Here is an 18,500-nt window from a genome sequence, read left to right as displayed (position 1 = left end):
GCATACCAGTGCACATCCAGACTTGGTGACTTAACACAACAACCATTTATTTACTCTCGATTCTGCACTTTTCTCTGAGTTCAGCTAGGTAGTTCTTCTGTCAGTCTCACTTGAGGTCATTCATGTAGCTGAGGCATCTGACAGCTCAGCTAAGGCTGGGTGGTCCAGGGTGACCTCAGTCACATTCTGGAGTCCTGGGACCATTGAGCAGTCTGAACATCTCTCCATGTAGTCTTTTGACCTGGACTTATTTACAATGTGATGATCACAGGGTTTGGAGAGGGCAAAATGAATCTGGAAGGCCTTTCAAGGCCTTGCCAAGGTGTCATACAATGTCCACATGTATTGTTTGTCAAAGCAAATCTAAATACTTGCTTTTCTAAGGGATGGGAAATAGACTCCACCCCCGGATGGGAGGAGCCGCAGAGAATGAGACTGTTTTTAGTCTACCACATTACTTTTAATGACTTGCAAGTTGAATGTTCTAACTAGACTTTAATATTTTGTCCTTGAAAGACAGCACATTGGCTCTTTCCTTGGGGACTAATATAATATGTGTACCTCAGAGTCCATTGTTTCCTGGAAAAAAGGAAATTTTCCTTTGCAACGGGATGCCCACTGTGTCCCACTTTGGTCTCAGAGCTGTCATGTTGTTTTGCTTATTCCTTATATTAAAAAGTAAATTAAATGTGGCAACAAGCCCATGCTGTTTTCTTTGTACCTTTTTTGTTCTGCAAGTAGCCTCTCCTCTTTTCTGCTTACGGAATTTTCATCTGGTTTTTTGAGGTCTTGAGTGTCAAACTGTTGACCATGAGACTCGACTCTACTTTCTCAACTACCCCCTCTCCCTACTTGCCACATATATTTGGAGCTCTGTAATCTGTCCCCACAAGAGCTGACCTGGTATGTTCCTGTGTTTTTCAAGTCTCACTAGCCACAAAGGGGAACTGAATGTGAACATGCATGCAAACCTCATCAGTTCCCTTTGCAACCAGCTGCAAATAATAGAGAGGAAACGGTGCTTTTCTCAAGTATGAACCGAATTTCCACAGATATGAAGCACTTTTGCTTCTGGCAGATTGGAGGATGCAAGAGAACAGAGCACTAAGTTGTGAAAAAGGCGATTAAAAGAAAAAGTTGGAAAGCAAAGAGACGAAACTGAATTGAGGAAGAGGTGCTGCTGAGTACAGGAAAGGAAAAAAAGCAGAGTGGGGTGTCGAGGATGCTAGAAATTCTCAGTAAGTAATAGGACACCGGAAGAACAGGAAATGTCGGAAGGAACTGTCTAGAAGGGCCTCAGCCAGCAGTATTAATGGAAGGCATTAAGATCTCGTTCTGAAATCTGTTGTGGGGCAAACTTTGAAGATCTAACACATGATAGTGGTTGCCACTCCTGCCTGAGTTCATGCTGTTGAGCCGGGTTTATAGTGAAGGTGCCTTGGCTCTATCTCACGATACCATGTGGTGAGCAGTTTGACCAGTCTGACTACACAGAAGAAAGCCAAGGGTCAGTCAGATATGTGATGAACGTGTCTTCTAACATCCTGCCAGAGGCCCTCGTGCTCTTTGACTTGCTCAAGTTTCAGTGTGTGGGGCTGACTAGCATAAAATAGAATAGGTCCGCTGCCTCTCCTGACTTCAATATTGCTACTAATAGTGAAAGCTTAGACTAAATTGCCCTTTTGGGGTTATTTCCTCTACCTCATTTGATCCACATCAGCTTCTCCCTAGTTTGGATTAAGTTTAACCTCAGCTTCTGGGCATTACATTGTATGTATTTTCCTCACCTTTCCCTTGGCTTTTGGGTGTTCGGATAACATATATTAAATGGTTCCTACTCGGCTCATTAGGCTAATCCTCTGCCTTGCGGCGCCGGCACACCGGGTCTGTCCCGGTTGCCCCTCTTCCAGGCCAGCTCTCTGCTGTGGCCCGGGAGTGCAGTGGAGGATGGCCCAAGTCCTTGGGCCCTGCACCCCATGGGAGACCAGGAGAAGCACCTGGCTCCTGCCTTAGGATCAGCGCGATGCGCCGGCCGCGGTGGCCATTGGAGGGTGAACCAACGGCAAAGGAAGACCTTTCTCTCTGTCTCTCTCTCACTGTCCACTCTGCCTGTCAAAAAAAAAAAAAAAAAAGAAATGGCTCCTACTTTCCAGTTATGTTTATTAACTCATTTAGTCCTACAAACTGATGAATTAGGTACTGTTAATCTTGTTTTCTCAATAAAAGAAATGGCTTGTCCACGGCTGCATAGCTAAGTTGTAGAGCTAGAAATTATCTCAGGCAGCCTGACTGCATCATATTTTAACTTGTTAGGCTACCTCTCAGTTCACTATTTAATAATGTGCAATGTTAGTGAGCTAAGAAAACCTATTTGGTTCAGCTTTAGCACAATTCTTGCCAAGGCCTTACCAATGGGTAATATCGAAGCAGGGTGCCCTGTCCCCATTTCACATTGCCATATCCATTGGCTAATATGAATCCACTGGACTCTGTTTCATGGACAATATCAACATTTTCCTAGAACTCTTGTAATTTTCCCTCACCCCCGAGTTAATGGCCAATTATTCTTCAGTTATGTTAATACACTTAATCAAGACATCTCCAGTCTAAGAGACTATCTTTTTAAAATTCTTCACCATATCTGTACTCAGGTGTTTTCATTTTGTAATTTAACAGAAAACATTTCTGTCTTCACATTTTCAGGGAACAATTTGGACTCCCGTACCATTTTTATATAAAATGCCAAATTGTGTAATTATGATAATTTCATCTGCAAATTCTTTAGGTTGGAAATGTATATCGAAGGGCCAGTGTTTATATATAGATTTATTGATTAGATCAGTTTTGCTTTGCTCATGGAAGAAACCATAGCAAAGTAAAAGACAAGCACATATTAGTAGAAATTACCTATTTGCAACCGATATAAACAACAGATTACTATGCAGAATGTGTAAAGAACTAAACAATGGAAAAGAAGAAAGAAAAAAAAGGAAAGCAACTCATTTGGCACAGAGGTATAGATATGAAGAGGCCATTCACCCAAGAAGGAAACTAAAGAAGCAAAAAAATATGAAATGATGCTCCATTTCATTAGTAATCAGGAAAGTACAAATTAAAATCACAATGAGATGCCATTTCACACCTACCAAATTTGCATAAATTAGCAAAACCAAGTGTTGGTGAGGATGTGAGTAAACAGGAACTCATTTCTGACTTGTGGTGGGATAGATGTATAAATTGCTAAAATCACCTTGGAAAGTACTTTATCAAAATCGAGACAAGCTGAAGATGTTCATATTCCTACAACCAACCATTTCTGCTTCTAGGTACCAACCATAGAGAAACTCCACACATGAGCACAGAGTATACAAAACTCTTCATTTGAACAGGTTTCTAATACTGGAAAAACTGGAAACCACCTAAGTGCCCATTGCTAGGGGAAAAGGAGAAATGAACTGTTGTTTATTCATACGGTAAAACACTGCATCTACAGTAAAGATGCAGATAAGACCCGTGTGTATCACATAGGTAAACATAACTTGAGCAGAAAATAGAAGAGGATGTAGTAGTAAGACACCATTTGTATGAATTTTTAAAACAAAAAGTAGTACATATTGTTATGCGTACATACATTGTAAAAGTACAAAAATATACATCAGAATAATAAAACCTAACTTCAGGAAAGAGGCAAAAGATATGTAATGTCTGTTTAACTTGGATGATGTGTGCTTAGCTGCCTGTTGTATTGTTTTTCCTTTTTTGTGTATTTTGAAATGTTTTATGACTAAAAAAATGATAAGTGAAATCACCAAGCTAGAGTATAACTGTGATGGCTGTCATTCCTGTAATAAGAGAGTCCCACATCATCAACACCTGAATCCAAACCATAATTAGAAACCTTTTGCAAAGCCCACCTTAGGATGAGCCTTTACACATTTCATGGACCAGAAGCAAAATGAGTAAGATTCTCTCATTTGATTCCATTTTATCTACTATTCAACCTGTACCAGTTTGTTCCTAGTCATTGTCTATGTTTCAGATATTTCTATGTTTTTGCATGATGCACAAAGGTATGATCACTGGAAAACCAGCCTTGAGGACTTTTAGGTCATTTTTGACATCACACCATTTTGATGGATAATAAACAGAACCTTTTGCTCCAAAGTAGCTATTAAAGGCAAGTTATATTTTGTAAAACGAAAGACATCTCAATGATCACCACTGTGCTTGGATAGAATGAAACAAACATGAAAAATACTGTCTTAGCAGAAGCAGTATTTGTAGAATGGAAGTCTACCAAACTCCATTTGAACTGTAAACTACAGTTGCTGCTCATATCACAATACAGTGAAGATTAAATGATGATAATGTCTGTGAAGCTCCTAGCACAGGGAAGGGCACATGAATAAATTTTATCTTGCTTCCCATTCCCTTGCATGTGAACTTGAAGGAGGGAAATAAGGGGTAAAATATAAGAGTAAGACAAGCCTCTTACCTTCTTTCTGATTCTGTGCCCATGGTTACCACCCCCCAGCCAACTAACCAAGTCTTCATCCGAAAACTGAGCTAAGGCACTCCAGCAGCTGCTTAACTGAGCCACGTAGCTGTGCCAGAAGACCCCACTTCATCCAACAAGAGAGTGTTGCACTTTCCTTCTCATCTGAGTGGACTTAGTTCAGATTATATTCCAAGTTTTTAATACTGCCTTCCAATAAAAAACACAGGCTTCTTGAAAAGTACTTTATAGTATAAAGTATACTTTATAGTATTCATTAGTGCCTGACACAAAAGGCTCTCCAATCAATTTCACATCTCTTGTGAATGTTTTTCCTGCTTTGTCCTTTACTTTTGTTTGTGTTGCCAGTTTTTGACAAAAAAAGAATCTCAATTTTTAAGGCAATTTTAAGGGAATTTTTGCCTCATGGTTGCTTCTACTGTTTTATTAACAGAGTGCTCTTTACACCAACAGATGAGTTAGGCATTCAACGTATTTTTTCATCTTTTTATGAACTCATTATTTACATTTAACTCTTTAATCCACTTAAAAATTTTTGGGTGGATACCAGGTGAAGATGTAAACTGGCTTTCTGTTTTAAAGAGGCATGGCACTATTAAGGCATCCTTCCTTCCCAGATGCTTTTTGTGATGTGTCTTTTATTAGCAGAGCCTTTTCTCTGAGGGAGGAGAATGTATTGGAGTCACCTGGGAAACTTTTCAAATATACTTAAGTCCACCTTTGCAAGATTCTAGCGCACTGTGACTAACAGAATGCTGGATCTCCCTCTGACGTGTTCCTGACAGCCATTAATATGTCATATATTCTTTTCATATCTATCTCATCTAGGGTTTGTTTAGAGGTGTGTATTCCATTCCACTAATAAGTTTATCCTTGTGTCTGCTCCCCAATATTTTCCTTACTGAAGAATAAGAATATATTTCGATATCTGCTAATGTAATTTTCCATGATTACAAGTTGAATATCACTTAACCAAAGATACCTAGAACCAAGGTGTTTCAGACTTTGGAGTTTTTCAGATTCTGGAATATTTGTACTGATTGGGCATCCCTAATCCCAAAATCCAAAATCTGAAATACTCCAAAATCCAAAACTTTTTGAGCGCCATCAACGCTCAAAAAGTTTTGGATTTCAGAGCATTTCAATTTCATATGTTCAGATTAGTAATGTTAAGCCTGTATTTCAAAAGCCTAAAAATGAATTAACCTATTAACATGTCTCTGAAGCATTTAGGTTGTCTTGAGAGAATTCTAGTTTGTGAGTTTTTTTTTTCTTGTGGATAACTTTTAGTAAAGCTTTGGCTCAAATAGTCATAATTATATTAGTTCTACTTTTATAAAAGTTGAAAACAGACCAACATTTACCCTAGCAGTTATCTCCAGCTTCTTGCTATTGCAGACCCTGGGAGGTAGTGGTGATGGCTCAAATAATTGGGTCCCTGCTGCCCACGTGGGAAACCTGTACTTGGTTCCTTGCTCCCAGCTATGGTTGTAGCCATTCAGCCCTGATGCAAACCCTCAGAGGGAATCTCTCTCTCTCTCTCTCTCTCTCTCTCCCTCCCTCTCCCCCTCCCCTCCCCCCTCCCTCTCCCCCTCCCTCTTTCGGTCTCCCTCTCTCTTCCTCTCTCCCTCTCCCCTCCCCCTCCCCCTCCCTAAACTCTCAAAGAAATTTTTTTTAAGCTTAAAAACTTTAAAGACAAAACCTTATGTACTAGAAAAGAATTGTCTTTTTCTATTGATATGATCTTAGAAATTCAACCAGCATCAAACCTGGCTGTAGAAAGCTAACAGAAGTGGCCAGTGTTGATATCTCACTGTGGCAGACATGCCGCTCATTTTGCCCTTGTTTGGTTTTGCATCTCTGAGGTATTATTTAGAAACTTGCTCTTAAGGTCTTTTGCAAGGTAAGGATATGTATATACTTGTGAATTTCCTTTTTCTGTATGCTTTGAGAACCAAACCTTAGGTTGGGGGAAGTTAAGGAACAGTATTTCCTGCTTGCATACACTAATGCTCAGAAAAATATAAAAGATTTTCTGAGATAAATGCCCTTAAATTTGGTAAGACAGTATCGTATTTTTCTAAATACTTTGAAACATTCCCAAGACTCAGGGCACTCTGAGGCATGTTATCAGTGAAACTCTGATCAGTGAACTATTATGAGATTGACAAATTGACTTATCTTCAAAGTTTATTTTATTGCAAGTAATATGACAGCAAGAATTACTTTAGGATACTTTTTTATTTTATTTTGTAAGAATTGTGCGGGGACCATCTCTTTTAATTAAAAACTGGAAGAATTTCTCGAGCTATGAATATCTGTACTTTAATGCTCCTTGAAGTTAATAATAATATTTTAACCATTCAAACTATATATTTATAAAAGAGACATATAAGAATATTAAATGTTTATAAGGTATGTGAAATATTTTTTTAATTTTGAAGACATGAGGGAAAATAAAAGTTTTTATAATTTAAAATCATGTAGAATGGACATTTGGCACAGACATTAAGATGCCACTCAGGAAGCCTGAATCTCATATCAGAGTGTGTGAGTTAAAGTCCTGGCTCTGCTTCCATTTCCAGCTTCCTACTAATGCTCAGGTGGATAGCTCAGGTACTTGGTTCCCTGCCTTCCCTGTGGGAGGCCTTAACTGAGTTTCAGGGTCCTGGCTTTGGCCTGGCTCAGCCCCAACTATTGCAGGCGTTTGAGGAGTAAACTATCGGATGGAAAATCTTTGTGTCTCTTTCTGCCTTTTGAATAAAACAAATAATTAAATACAAAAATACTGAATTTAATTTAGAGAAATGCCAAATTTCATTTTTTGAAAGATTTATTTGAAAGGCAGAGAGAAAGAGAGGTCTTCCATCCACTGGTTCATTCCCCAAATGGCTGCAACAGCTGGAGCTGGACCGATCCGAAACCAGGAGCCAGGAGTTTCTTCAGGGTCTCCCACGTGGGTGCAGGGGCCCAAGGACTTGAGCCATCCTCCGCTGCTTTCCCAGGCCATAGCAGAGAGCTGGATCAGAAGCAGAGCAGCCAGGACTCAAACTGGTACCCATATAGGATGCCAGCACTGCAGGCAGTAGTTTTATTTGCTGCGCCACAGCACCGGCACCTGAATTTCATTTTTTGAAAATAGCAATGATCCTTTTCTCTTAGAGAAAAGATGTTAAATGTCTGTCCAGATGTTAACTTATGTTTGTTATGTCATGGTAAAATAATTTATATTATTTTATTTTTTCTTAGCTTCTGATTTTTCTGCAAATTTCAATTTTTATCCTCAAATGTTATTTGTTTTTTAAATATGTGCATATTTCAAAAAGTATACAGAAATGGAATTAAAAGATGTTTTTGTAAAAATGTTTGAAATCCATGTATAATTTTTATAATATGCATTTTCTGTGAACTTTTTTGAAAACCTTTACTTTTGCTTTGACCACTTCTTTGTTCAACCAATTGTGTGCACTTGTTAAAATATGGTTAACTGAGCACTAACTGTATATAAACCAAATCTCATTAAAATAAATTCACCTCTAACAAAAACTTGAATGCTTTTCAACACTGAATCCCCAGCCAATGGCCTATCTTCCTTTTTAAAATTGTTTTGACTATAAAAAATTATACTCTGTGATGAAAACTTATGAAAGGATCATTGGAGTTTGTCATTACAGGCTTTTACGTATTCAGTCTATGACATTCTGGTTGTGTGTATGGTCAAAGAACTGAACAGATGGTGGTCAAATTTTTGAGAATGATAACACTCCTGTCCTGATTGCAATTTTTTGATGTTCTATACAGCCATATCCAGATTTATTAAATTAAAACTAAGTGCACCCAGTTGCTTTTTTTTGAGCACCCCTTCCTTCCCTTCCTCCCTGTTTCCTTCATCCATCCGTGTTCATTTATTCACTCAATTATTCAACGAATATATATTGATCACCTGTGTACCAAACAAGGCACTAAGTAAGCTTCAGGATATCTATGATGAACAAAACAAAGATCCCTTTCTCTTTGAACATACATGAAATTTCAGAGTTTACTCCTTTTAATTCTAATCTACAGGTTTTCTTTATTATGAAATCTTTTGAACATTCAAAATTTAGAAAGCCCATGTGCCTGCCACCCAGATTTAGACATTTAGTAGACATTTTACCACGTTTGCTTCAGATCTCTCCAGTTGTAGCCATTAACTCGAAGTTGGTATGTGTGTAGTATATATTATCATGTATGTTTTGTATTTTTACTGTATGTTAGAGAGATCTATAAAGAATATGGTATTGTTTGTGTCTTCTATTTTACATAAATGATTTCATGTGGTACCCTTTTGCAATTATATGTGTGTTTGTGCTTTTTGACTCTTATTTTTGAAATTTCCCCCATGTGGATATTTGTAGATGCAGTTCATTTCATGGAAGTGAGCTGAGTGTGCTGAATGCTATTTCATTTTGTGAATAAATCAGTTTACTTCTGCACGCTTTTGCTGATGCATACTTGGTTTCCAGTTGTTTAGGAATATGAATGGGAGTTCACTGAGCATTATATACATGTATTTTCCTATGCATATATTTGAGTAATTCTGTAAGATATATACCTTGTACTGGACTTGCTAGATGATATGATATGAACATCTTCCATATTATTCTATAAAAGAATGGCTGAGATGGCTGAATTGTTTATAAATCTGTTTTAATTTAAGTAGGTACAATTGCCATGAGGCTATTGGATTTTTAGCTTATGTGTTTGATTTTTGGCAAACAATATTTAAATTCTATTTCTATCTAAGCAATGATAGTGGATGATCTCATGTTTCATTAGAATTTTATTATCATTTCACCTGTTACAGAGTGTTAGGTATAAATGAATACATTGGCGAATTATACATGCTTTTAAAATGACGAGAGAATATATAATTTTCTAACATTTTAAGTCACTCCCCAAATCTTTTAACTTACGTTTAAACACATTGCAAATTAATATTCAAATGCTTGATTTTAATAACTACTTTAAGTGACTTGAGAAACTGACACTTGCAGTAATAATCTTGTTCTTAAAGCCATGAACTTCACTAAACTTTTTAGTCTACATTAAGAGTGTTAGCTTAATGATGTTTTCTGAAAAACATTTTACATAGATTTAAAATCCAGTGATGAGTTTAAGCTTTTCTCTGCCATGAACTATTTTACAGTTAAGCAAAGTACCACGAATGTCATCAGTGGTCAGAGAAGATGTGTTTTGTAAATGCTAGAGCTTTGTTTCATAATTTTTTTTAGTTCTTCGAGGTGGTTTTATCTAAATTAAAAGGTGGTATTATCGCATTCTTTGTAGTATGTTCACCTCAAGTACTTTTAGAACCATACTGTATTTTCGCTGCCACAGGTGTATCATGCAGGGAGTAACCTGGCTTGAATTCTGAAGTGCTTTCACTTCTGCTCGCTTCACCTTGAAATCGTCTAAAAAGCAGTTGGCACATGATTTTACGGATATTACCAGACATCAGGAAGTACATGACTGGATCTAAGCAGCTATTGAAAGATGACAGAACCAGCATGATCTCATTGGTTTTGTGAACAATTTCCTTCCAGTAGCAAGATGATACATTTAGCTGGGAAGAAATGTAGATGAATCGAAAGGCATGATAAGGAACAAAACATATCGTAAAAATGATAAGTACAATAAAGGAATTCCGGGCTGTAGTAGCATATTTCCCAGAATTAGGAAATTTTGACCTACGTTTAGAAATCCTCAATAGATTCTTGCCGATCTTAATATATGAAAGGATTATTAGTAGGAAAATTAGCCAGAACATTATCACAAGAATGAAGTTAAAAATTGCCTCTCCTTTCTCATTATGCTTCTGTCTATAATGGAAACACATTGTGGAATTATGCCCTCCTTTCTTAAGTGTTAAAACAATCATAGTTAAAAATCCAGCAAGAGCGATTGTCCACACTATACAGCAAACGTAAACACTTTGTTTGGTTGTTATTGCCTTCCGTTGTTGTATAGACCGATTAATTTTTATGTAGCGATCCAAACTGATGAATCCAAGCAAAATAATGCTTATGTACATGTTCATATAAAATAGCGTTCCCACAAGCTTGCAGAAAATCACTCCTAGTGTCCACTTGTTTTGATTAATGTGATACATTATTCGGAAAGGGAGGCAGAAGATGAGTAGCAGGTCTGCAATGGCAACGTTAAGTAGGTAAATTTGAATGGAATTTCTTTTACGATGGATACCCAGAAAGACATAGAGGGCGATTACGTTCCCAACCAGTCCTATGATGAAAATAACAGAGTAGAATGTGGTTAACACAATAGATAGTAATTTTTCATCCATAGAACAGGAAGTAGTAGCATTCGATGCTCCAGAGAAGTTTTGGGGCAGTTGGTTGCTGTGATTGGTTATGAAGTACATCCTGTGCAAGGAACAAGACCAGCCACTGGCTAAAGTGGTTGTCATTGTTAACAGTGTGACTTCTCCGTGTCTTCTGTGGGAATCAAAAAGTGAAGGTATGAGATGACATGTTTCTCTTGTGTAGGTCTTCAGATTTTTCCTGCAACAAAATGGCAAATATTGAGTCATTGGCTATGTCATTGATAGGAACTTTAACTCCAAGTGTTAACTCGTGAATGCTTTGTTTTCAGACATTGTGAGGAACTTTACTTTTGTCCCACTTTGGACCATTCGCATATCTATACAATATATGTAGTGGCATTAGTGTATCAGGAGGCAGGCTGCAGATATAGCAGGGTCCTGTGGAGTGGCCTGTTCTGTCTCACCTTTCCTCTGCTTGTGGCATATATTCAAAGCTGGTTTCAGTTAGCATATTGAAATCAGTAATTAAGCTATGAGATCATCTTTTCTTAGGGTGGCTGTTATGGGGGTAAAGATGGAGATGAAGAGATAGGATAGCTCATGTTTTTCACAGATAAGCCTCAATTTCTGGCCCTGCTCAGATGCTTTCTGTCTGCCTGGACGCTTTCTGTCATATGTGGCATTCATTCATTTTGACATGTGGAATGTAACAGATAAAACTGTAGTGGTCTCTCAGTCCATGATGGGACTTTTAAAATTTCTTATCCCCAGGGTAAGGATAGAGAAAGCATTTGCCTATAGGGATGTGCAATGACCATTAGCCTAATAGAGCTAGCACCTGCCTCCTTTCATAGACTCATACCACTGCACAGGAGAACAAAGTTGCCAAACAAAACCAAGTCAGGTGGCTGCAACCAATTAGCCATCACTGACCTAGAGGCCTAGAGTGACATGGTAGATGGGAAACAGGATGTGTGTTCCAAGATTTTAACAGTAACTGACTGAAGTATAAATAGACCCTGAGGAAATTCAAGACAATTGCTAGGACCTTCTAAGAGGTGGTGTGTGAATTCTACCTTTTGTTTGTGGCAGCAGAGAATATTCTCAAAGCTCCTGACTACTGGCCATTTCCTGGGCGTCTAACTACTGTGACGCCTTCAGTCTGAGAGCCCATTGTAAAGAGATAGAAGACATAAAGAGAGGGTTCAAAAGGTGTCTGCATCCTTTCTTAGTGCAGCTGCTCTATTTCTCTACAGCATCTTCTTCGCAGGTGTAACAGAAAAATGATCCTAACAGGGTTTTCTAAATCAGCCGTAACTCTGTGACTGAGGGCAAGTAACTTATTTTCTAAGCCTAAGTTTTCTCCTCTGTAAAAATGAAAAAATGCATATGGAGAATTTAATCCTGGCGTATGACAAATACTCAACAGGAATTAGCTTTTAAAAATGCTTTTGGGTCAGTCTAATTATTACAAATATTTCACTCTTGGCTAAATGTTAGTTGGAAGACAAAAGTGAATAGGACAGAGACTCTGCTCTCGGGGTCTCATTTCTGTAGGAGTATAAAGTTGATTTGGATTTGAAGTATAGTAATTTCCTGATTTGACATACACAATGAAAACTGAAAGAATGTAGCCTTTCTTAAAACTCTAGCTACAGTTTGTTCAGTAAGAAACCACTTTGGTAGGGGGTAAGATTCAGGTTTGAAATTTTATAAAGTGGTGATGGGGAAAGAATTAGTTCCAAGGAAGTAGATCTGGCTGTTGAAGAGGAAGTTACATAAGCCCTGGTAAGACCCTGGCGACAGAGTTCCAAGACAGTGGAGGGGGAAAGGAGAGAGGAGAAATGGCTCTAGTCTGTCCTGTGTCTGAACTGCAGGAAGACACACTTCACAAAGTTTATAAAAATGTACAGGCATGTTTCCTGTTATCTGAGATTCTAAAAGGAAAGGGCAGTCTAGGAAGAAGGCAGGCTGTCAGAGCTGAAACTGATGACACAATCTGCATTACCAGGCAGAGGAAAGGGGTTTCTGTGAATGGACCTCTGGTGTGTGGTTACCCAGGGAGCTCTCAGAGGCTAAGGTAGCAACTTGTATCTGCCGGTAAAAGGGAACTTGAGACAAAGAAGTGCTGTTATTTTGAGAGCTCACATAGCTGAAATGACTTGAAAAACTTACCTATAAGTAATTGGAGGTTTTGTTTTCCCTCTCCCATGTTAGATTTCAAACCCCATTAGGGGCAAGAACCAAGTCAGCACAATAAATATTGCTGAATTAAAGAGGGGTTTAGTAGAAATATCTGTGTTAAATTCTATAAGAGGGTAATGAAATCAACTAAGTGCCAAAGGCTCGGGGTGGACATTGTAGTGCAGGGGGTTAAACCAGTGCTTAGGATGCCTGCATCCTGTGTCTGAGTACCTGGTTCGAGTCCCAGCTGCTCTGCACTTCTGATCTAGCTCCCTGCTAATGTGCCTGGGAGGCAGCAGGTGATGGCTCAAGTACTTGGACCCCTGCCACCAACATGGGAGACCTGGATGGAGTTCCTGGCTCCTGAGTTAGGCCAGCCCAGCCCTGGCTTTTGCAGACATCTGTTTCTCCCTCTCTCTCTGTCACTCCGCCTTTTAAATAAATATGTACATACATGCATACATACATACATAAATCTTTTTTTTAAAATGTACTGAAAACTTAAGCTGCATTAACAGATTAACAGAAACACAGTTGCAATTGAAAAAGCAGCAGTGTAATGTGGCTACAACAAAAATTAACCCCATCTTTATTTTTTAGTAATAAATTATCAGATTATATTCTATCTTCAATTTAATGATCGATTTTTGTATTTTTAAATTCATAGATATACAGTGTGTTAAGATTGATAGGTCAATTCATCCTTAGCAGCGCACTTAGTAAAAGCCGCAGAACAAATGAGAAGAGGAGCTCAGGTCATGTCAGAGAAGCAAGACAAAGGAAATAGCACCTTAGCCTACAGATGGGAACCTTTGACAAGGCCACGGAGAAAAGAGTTTCATCTTGTTATGTGTGTCTTCAGAAAACAGACTAAGGACCAGTGATAGAAACTGAAGAGGCAGATGCTGCCTACTTTTAAGAGAGTACTTTTTTAGAATGAAACTACCTAGGGGAGGCAGTAAAGATCTTAGTGCTGGAAATTTTCTAGACTGCTTCCAGTTGAGCACTTTGTAGAAGGGACTCTCAGAGGTTCTCAATCCTGGTTGCGTATCAGAATCTCCTGTGGGGCATTTTGAGATACGAGTGCCTGACTCCTTTCCCAAATATTCGGATTTAACTGGTCTGGAACAGGCTTCAGGCACTGGCTGCCTTTGAAGCCCCTCAGAGCATTCCAATGTACAGTCAGAACTGAACTCTTGAGATATACGGCCAAACCATTCACTGATACTTATTTAGTACATGCTGTATACCAGACACTGTGTTAAGCACATTTTTTACATTTTTCATTTACATAATCTTTATAATAACTGTGTGAGGTAGGGTCTATGAAATAGGTAATAAAAGATCAGTAGCTTATGATCTTTACCCATAGTCACATAGCTCTTAAATGGCAGTGTCCAAGTTGAGGCTCAGATCTGACTTTGAGAACCCATGATCCTCATTTCTTCTTATCCGATATGATCAACATTTTCTTTATTAGTGTTGTGTTCTTGACATGATTCTTTTTAAAGTGTCTACCTTACTAGATTGAAGATGAATATACCATCTACCTTACTTCTTTGGAAAATATATTGATCTTTTTACTTGCAGTGTCCATTATAGTAAGTAAATAAATCCAGAGTTTACAAAATCATAAACCATTGATCAAAATGTTCAGTGCATCTCCCAGAATGTTTTCTCAATCTTTCTAAGCCTGATAACAATAATCAAGAAAGCTGTTAGCACAAAGAACATATTCTGAAACCATTTGCCTCCCCTCAATCTGCAAGTAAGATAAATATTTAATAGTGGACAAGGTTGCCAGTAAACCTTCTCACTTGGCTTTAGTTCCAAGCTTAAAGCTATTAAAGCAGAAGCAATGTGTTTGTTTAAATAGTAGTAATAGCTTTAGTAGTAGCCATTTAGAACCATGTATTAGATAGCTAGTATCCAGTTATTTATTAACAGATTATCAGATTAGATTCTAAAATTTAGTGACTGATTTTTCTCTCCTTTAAAAGTACACTGGCACATTACAGTGTCACTCACTATTCTTAAGGCCACACATTGATATTTTAACACTTATTGTGTTAGGAATTTGCAAGTAAATTCCTTATTTTCACTGTTGTGAACAGTGCTACAATAAACATAGTGGAGCAAGTATCTCGTATCTCTTTAATACAATGATTTCATTTCTTTTAGCTATATAGCCAATAATGAGATTGTTTGGTCATGTCAACAGATGATGGATAAATAAAATGTGATGTGTATGTATGTGCATAATAGAATATTATTCAGCCATTAAAAATAATGAAATCTTGTCATTTTCAGCAAAATGGATATAACTAGAGGCCATTTTGTTAAGTGAAATAATCCAGACACAGAAAGACAAATACTGCATGTTCTCCTTCATATGTATAAGCTAAAAAAAAAAAAAAAAAAAAAAAAAAAAAAAAAAAAAAAACTCAATCTGCACCTAAAATAGTAATTACTAGAGGCTAGGAGAGATGGAAGGGTAGAAGGAGATTGGATAACAGGTACCAAACCACAGTTAGGTAGAAGAACTTAGTTCCTACTGTTACACAGCATAGAGGGGTGACACAGTTCACAATACCCTATTTTTATATTTTCCAAGCAAATAGAAGAGAGGAGCTCCAAAGTTCCAATCATAAAGTAACGACAAAGAGGATGAAATGTTATTACCCTGATTTGAGTAATACAGACTGTGTACATGGGTTGAAATGCCACACTATACCCCCAAAATATGTACAATTATTGTTAGTAAATAAGAGTTTATAAAAAAAAATGCCAGTGAATGCAAGAAGCAAGGCACTGTGTTAATGCAGTGAACTAATTTCCCAGTGGATAGTACCTGTGGCCCATGTGTTATATTAAAGTGGTCACAATATTTCAATAGTGATTTTTAATGTTGTTACTTGGCAAATCCTGTTCATAAGTTGGCAAACTCATGCTGCTGTGTCGGAACTACCCCCACCATCGTCCTACCCCTGCCAGTTTCGCTGCTCTACTGGGGGGCCAGACCTAACAGGTCTCATTATGCCCCAGATGAGCAGAAGCTTTTTAAACGCAGTATGTTCAGCTATGTTTATATAAACATCACATTGTTAGGTTGAAATACATACCTATTGGATAATGGTAGCAACCTTTCACCGCTTTTACTTTGGCTTGATAATGACTGAATCTATTCAGACTATGCTTCAAAATTGCATGAAATGCTACATGCAGAATGAAAATTGAAAGCATGTTTGTTTAAAAAAAGAGTATCAATAGTATCTTAGGTTCCATTATAAACTTAAGTGCATCAATTTTTTTTAATTTTAGTTATTTGAATTAAGTGTATTTTGCTTTTCTTTTCTCTCACATTCACCTTCTTTACTTCGGCAACACTAAACTTATAATTTCATTAATCTGGTAATTGTCATTAAGCAGTAATAATGTGATGAAAACAATACTGTATTTTAAAACAGTGAAACAGCATAAGTTAAGTCCATAATGTACAGTTAATTTATAATACACTAGAAAAAAATTATGACATCTGAAAAAAACTTTTAATCAATTCATGTAGATCTGCAAGTCTTTGTGGCAATATCCACATGCAGTATAAACTCTGTGATTATATTGATAGTATGAGCTTAAATAGCTTGAATGCCCTAGAGCACTTAAAGTAGCTACAGAGACAGCCTCATTTGAAATCAAGGCAGAGGGTGTCATTCTTTTGACTCCAGAATTGCTAGTGTTAGAGCCACCTTATCACCATGAGTCAGGCAGGTTTCACTTTGAATACTGAGATAGCCAAATGTTAACTAAAAGAAAGACTCCACTATGTAGTTGAAAGGAATAAATACTCACAGAGTCCAGGTAGTCCTGCAGTAGGAGCTGAGCCCCTAACTTCCCTAGACACCAAGACAGCACACTTGTGTCAGCTGGCTCTTCCATCCGGTTGTGGTGCAATTGGTCAGGGTTCTCTTCTTTTTTATATCTGCATGTGCTAGTAGAGCTGCTTTTTCCCCTTTGCTTTTCTTTTTTTTTTTTTTTCAAAGGGCTAATCCTCAGACTTCTTTTGAAAATATTCTGAAGCCCCACCACCATGCCACTTGAAGCTCAGTCAACACTTGACTTGAGGCAATCATTTCTCTCTTCTTGATGAATACCTCCTAAGTTGACAGTTATGGCAGGTTTCCCCCGCCACCCCCAAAATGAACACGCTTTATAAATTATAATCCGACATAAGCATTTTCCATATTTCTGAAGAATTGATGCGTAAGAATGCTGTAAGGACTTTTAAAGCACAAGCATTGAATTTCTCTTTCTTTCTGCATTAATTTTAGAAATTGTTATTCACATAAAAAGGGCATTCATATATTGAATTATTTTGCCGTTCAGTTTTATTTTGTTTTATTTACAGATTAGTTTATTTTCATTTATTTATTGATGACATTCTTCATTTTCCCAATCTTATCATTTTAAGACGAGATGAGGTTTGTGATGGTGTTCTCCCCTTATTCTAACAATAAACTTTCCCAACTAAATTAAAACAATTTCTTGTATTTTGAATAAAATCATGATGGGATTCTGCTGTTTTTGTTTTATCCTAGCCCCATACCTAACCACTCTTTGTTCATTTATGTAACTGCTGGTCCTGCAGTTTAATGTCATTTCCCTTTTTTCGTTGTCATTTGAAATGACGAAGAGTTAGCATTTATTCTCCCCATGACTGAGATCCTGCAGTTTTGTTAATACTAAGTAATATTTAACTTATTGGGCTTTAACTAACATCCTAATTATTTGGCGGGGGGGGGGGGGGACACTCTTCCAAACATCATATTTTCCAAAGCTTTTGTTTTGTTAGAAATATGATACATGGGAAAAATGTTTTTAAATTGGTGGGATAAAAATATTTTATAGCTTTTACTTCCCCCTAGAACCTCCAAGAAGGAAGGTGATTTACTGTATTGTTCTGACAGGCGTTTTGTTTTGTTTTGTTTTGTTTTGTTTTGTTTTACTTTTATTAATATAAAGAGAACAGATTTCATGTATTTCATAGGTACAGTTCTAAAAAGATAACCTACTTTCCTCCCTTCCCCCAGGATTTTTTTAATCGTGGTCAAGAACACATAACATTAAATTTACCATCTTAACCATTTTTAAGTGTACAACCCAGTAGTATTACATGTATCTACACTGTTGTGTGACAGATCTCTAGAACTTTTTCATATTGCAAAGCTGAAACTCCATACCCTCAATACTAATTCCCCTACTTCCTACCCTACTCTTGGCAACTATGATGCCACTACGATTTTTGACTGGTTTAGGTACTTCATTAAGAAGTATATTTCATAATCATATAGTATGTATCCTTTTGTGATGATTTCTATCTTTGCATGATATTCTCCAGGTACACCCATGTTGTAGCATGTGTGACAGGACTTCCTTCCTTTCTAAGACTGCATAATATTCCATTGCATGCATATATTTTCC

General features: G+C 37.4%; 2 protein-coding genes across 17 annotated transcripts in view; one reads left to right on the top strand and one right to left on the bottom strand.

The window, feature by feature from the left end:
• CASK (calcium/calmodulin dependent serine protein kinase) overlaps window positions 1-18,500 on the top strand; it is a 366,640-nt gene that overhangs the window by 213,875 nt on the left and 134,265 nt on the right. The gene's annotated exons all lie outside the window — the stretch shown is intronic.
• GPR34 (G protein-coupled receptor 34) lies at window positions 9,321-16,971 on the bottom strand. The gene is made up of 2 exons (XM_002719859.6): window positions 16,872-16,971; window positions 9,321-11,076 (listed from the first exon to the last, which is right to left on the bottom strand). The coding sequence occupies exon 2, from the start codon at window positions 10,980-10,982 to the stop codon at window positions 9,855-9,857; it is 1,128 nt and encodes a 375-aa protein (XP_002719905.1). The 5' UTR covers window positions 10,983-11,076; window positions 16,872-16,971; the 3' UTR covers window positions 9,321-9,854.

The sequence above is a fragment of the Oryctolagus cuniculus genome, chromosome X (genome assembly GCF_051225735.1).
Source record: "Oryctolagus cuniculus isolate XC-2025 breed Fujian yellow rabbit chromosome X, ASM5122573v1, whole genome shotgun sequence".
Classification (NCBI taxonomy): domain Eukaryota; kingdom Metazoa; phylum Chordata; class Mammalia; order Lagomorpha; family Leporidae; genus Oryctolagus; species Oryctolagus cuniculus.
Note: the sequence above shows the minus strand (reverse complement) of the source record. Positions and strands in the feature narration are given on the sequence as shown.